Source organism: Monodelphis domestica, chromosome 3 (genome assembly GCF_027887165.1).
Source record: "Monodelphis domestica isolate mMonDom1 chromosome 3, mMonDom1.pri, whole genome shotgun sequence".
In the NCBI taxonomy this organism is placed as follows: Eukaryota; Metazoa; Chordata; class Mammalia; order Didelphimorphia; family Didelphidae; genus Monodelphis; species Monodelphis domestica.
In genome coordinates this window covers 62,890,540-62,894,756 of record NC_077229.1, presented here as the reverse complement: position 1 = coordinate 62,894,756, position 4,217 = coordinate 62,890,540, and the positions used below count along the sequence as shown (strand labels likewise).

The following is a 4,217-nucleotide window of genomic DNA, read 5'->3' as shown; positions in this document are numbered from 1 at the left end:
TTTATGAATAATATTATTTGCTATGATTGATTTTGAACTCCTTGAGGGAAAGAACTGATTGTCTATGTATGTATGTATCTTTGCATCTCCTTTATATTACCTAGCAAACAGGGGCTTAACGAATACTTACTTATTGGATTGATTCATTCTTGAATCACATGGTACTGAAGTTGGAATTTAAAGTTTTCATTTGGAAAAACAAAAATAAAAAATAAAAAAAGTTTTCATTTGAAATGAGAGAGATGATAGAGGTGACATTTTATTTATTTATTGTTTAAATTTGGTTTAACTGATTAAGAATATTTTTCCATGGTTACATGATTTATGTTCTTTCCCTCCCCTCCTCCCACCTCCCTCCCATAGCCAACACACAATTCCACTGGGTTTTACATGTATCATTGTTCAAAACCTATTTCTATATTATTGACATTTGCACTAGGGTGATCATTTAGAGTCTACATCACCCATCATTTCCCCATCGACCCATGTGATCAAGCAGTTGTTTTTCTTCTGTGTTTCCACTCCCACAGTTCTTTCTCTGGATGTGGATAGCATCTTTCTCATAAGTCTCTCAGAATTGTTCTGGATCGTTGCATTGCTGCTAGTAGAAAAGTCCATTACGTTCGATTGTACCACAGTGTATCTGTCTCTATGTATACTGTTCTCCTGGTTCTGTTCCTTTTGCTCTTCATCAGTTCCTGGAGGTTGTTCCAGTTCCCATGGAATTCCTCCAGTTCATCATTCCTTTTAGCACAATAGTATTCCATCACCAATAGATACTATAATTTGTTTAGCTATTCCCCAATCGAAGGACATCCAGAGGACATTTTAGCAAATGACCAGAGTCCTGAGATAAGCCTGGAGTGATCAACGTTGGTTAAGAAGAATATAACACAACTGTTCCATTGGGAAGGAGAGCACAGGTGAGTGGAGTGGTAAAGAATTCTTCATGGCCTAGGACCAAGGTGGGAGGGGAACAAAGATGAGGCGGGTAAGTAAGGATTTATGGGCTGTTCTATCTCAAACTGAAGATATGTATCAAGGAAGCAACAGGAGGGTAGCCAGAGGAAGTCATATCAGAAACCATGAAGAGCCACGACCTGGGATGGAATAAGATGGAGAGGGATACAGATTGAAGAATTCCTGACTTGAATCTCTACCAGAATCAATATCTGTCTCCCTACAGAGAGGCTTCCAGCCTCCAGAGCCTGGGGAGGAGGAGGTAGCAGGGAGAGAAAGAGCTATTACCATATGAGCATCTTTCCAAGGAAAAGAGATAATGAAGGAAAGTGTACCCCAAGTCCTCCCGGCAACATTGGAGACTGAAGACGCCCTCTGTATATATTCTCTCTCTTTCAGAATGTAGGGCCCCCACATCCTTGGCTTAGAATTTCTGCTCCCTCTAAATTAGCACCTTTCCCTCTGCTGATCCTATCTGTGTCCTCAATCCCTTTTTTCTTATCTGTAAGAAGAGATCAGACTAGATGACCTCTGAGACTCATTCCAGCTCTGGATCTATGAGTCTCCAAAGTACCTCCCATCTTCACATTCTCCTCCCCTAGTATTACCTCCTTATGCCCTCAACACCCTCTCTTCCCTAATATCTTCCTCATAATTCTTCAGTTACTAATGAAGTTGAACTTTCACCCATTACTGGGAAGATGTGGGTGAGGAAGAAGGCAAGGCCAAAAGCTGTGGCTGCTGGCACCCTGCCTTCTCCTCTAGTTCCAGTGCCAGGCAAGGCCAGGCCAGGCCTCCCCCTTGGCCCAGACTCAGGACAGAGAAGACAACAGAATGTCACTGAGAAAACATGTGGGAGGGAATCCAATGTCCTCCCTCTTCCCCAAAACAAATGAGGTCATTGTGTCACAGCCCTCAGGACCAGAGAGTTGGACAAAGCCCTGGAACCTCTCAAGGCCAAAGCATGAAGTCAAGGAGGGAGCAGAATGCCAGAAGGGCATGATTTTGGAGCCTCTGAAGACTGGGGCACAAACCTGAGAGGAGGGTAATTTAGGTGGGGAAAGATGTGTAGATAACAGTAGGTACAATCCTAGAGACTGGGGTGGACCCTAGCACAAAGCCAGGGGAAGCCACATGCAAATGTCAGGTGAGATCCTAGACGAAGTCTAAAGGTGAAGAATTTGATGAGCCTGCCCCAGGAGATGGAGGCTGATAGGGAACAAAGGCTTCTTTCTACCTCCCCACTTTCTTATGAAATGCTTAGCCTTTCCTAGAATTTTCTGAGGATGATTTTGGGATGTTCTGGATATGCTTTATGATTAATCCTGATACCCATTCCTCAGATAATTGTGATATGAAGAGAATTTGGATTAAATGTGCCAATATGCTGGGACCAAGTTCTGATTTACTACGGCCCACTTGAGCCAAGGCATTTACTTACTCTCAATGAAGTCATTGTTTTAGCTGTTCTTTTCAGTCATTCTGTCTTTTCAGATCTTTTCGAAGCTTATTTCTTTTTTCCTTCCTATCTTTTTCCCAGAAGACTCACATTTCATTTGTGCCCTTCTATGGAGAAAGTCTTGGGCTTAGAGATCTATTTCTAATTCTACTTCTGCCACTAACTCACTATCATTGAAGACAAAATATATCCCTTTTCTGAATAATTTCACTATCTGCAAAAGGAAGAGAACCTCAGACTTAGCCTGGCACCTAGTCATGATTTAATAAATGCTTGATTTAATCAGAAGAGCCTGGGAGGCTCTAGCTTCAGCTCTGCCAGTGAGACAAGTCACTTCTCTTCTCTGGAAATTCCCTCGCCTGTAAAATGAGAATTAATAATAATTCCCTCAAAGAATGATTATGGAGCAGCTAGAAGGTTCAGTAGATAGAGTGCCAGAAAGACTTGGGTTCAGATCCAGCCTCTAGACACTTCTTAGCTGTGTGACCCTGGGCAAGTCATTGAACCCCTTTTGTCTAAGCCCTTGCTGCTTTTCTGCCTTGGAGCCCGTTAGGTAGTATTGATTCTAAGATAGACAGTAAGGTTTAAAAAAAATGATTATCTTTTGTAAAGCATAAAGCACTGTGTCCATGTGAGCAATTCCTGTTTTCTTTTTATGGAATTGGCATCAGAATACCCAGGTATTGACCCTGCCATTGCCTAGTTGTATGACCCTGAACAAGTCATTTCATTCCTCCAATCTCAATTACTTTCACTGTGAAATAGGATGGATTAGAGGAGTACTATAGCCCTTCAGGGCACTACACTCCAGAAATGTGAAGTATATATTATTATTAGTGGGACATGTTCTTTCTGCCTGTGGTGCGCCTCTTTGATAAAGGTTTATTGAATGGAATTGAATCAGGGCCCAATTGCTGTCTTGGCCTTCGGTTCTGGTACAGGGTCTGGGGCACGTAGGCTAAGGCTGACTCAGCTCCAGCCCCAGCCCCAGCCCCAGCCCCTTTAGTCCTTCCTTCAAACTTCCCTAGTCAGCTGCTTCCAAGTGACTGGCTTTCAGAAAGGGGGGGGGGGGGGGCTCCCAGTGGCTGACGTGTTGCTCAGACAGCAGTAACCTTTCCCCTACTAAGCTGGGCTGCCAGAACTGCACATCTGCCTCCCAAGCTAGAAGGAAGGAGCCGGCCCAGGTGGGGGTGGGGGTGGGGGGAGCCGGAGAGACAAGAGCTCTGGTATTTGAACCCCCAGGCCTGGAAGAGGAGGAGAGCAAGGCCAAGCATCTCCACCCCGGGGGCTCCCAGGTTCCCCTGGCCCTCCTAGGAGGTCTGGAGTACCGCCAGGAGTCCCCACATCTCTATGAGGGGGAGGAGCTGCGTATCCCTCGCAATCTCCAAGAAAAGGGAGGGTGTTGGGGAAGGGAGGGGGAACTTCAGTCCGGTCCCTTTGAAGCTGGAAACCTGAACCCCGCCTCGCTCCAGGACACACCCCTCACCCCCCAGGGCCTGGCTACAGCTCATAAAACGGGGCTCCGTCGGTGAGTGGCCAGAAGCAGTACAGCATCAGACCTGGGCGCACCTGAGACTGAGGGAGAGTGGGAACCTGAGCGAGCCTCCATCCCAACTACAGTACCCAGGCCACCCTCCTCGGAACCCAGCAACTCCGCCAGCAGGAAGATGCGCTGTGCCCCAAGTACAGGAGCTGCGCTGGTGCTCTGTGCCGCCACCGCCGGGCTGCTGGGCGCAGCCGCTGCCAGCCGCGGCGAGGGCCGCCCCGGGGCTCCGGAGCTCAGAGTGCCCCGCGCCGG

General features: G+C 46.7%; 1 protein-coding gene across 1 annotated transcript in view; it reads left to right on the top strand.

The window, feature by feature from the left end:
• Nucleotides 1-3,561: 3,561 nt before the first annotated feature.
• ANGPTL4 (angiopoietin like 4) overlaps nt 3,562-4,217 on the top strand; it is a 12,246-nt gene continuing 11,590 nt past the window's right edge. The window contains exon 1 of the mRNA XM_001376314.5: nt 3,562-4,217. This exon is cut by the window's right edge and continues 358 nt beyond it. Within this exon, the coding sequence (XP_001376351.3) occupies nt 4,087-4,217 (131 nt within the window). The 5' untranslated portion in view covers nt 3,562-4,086.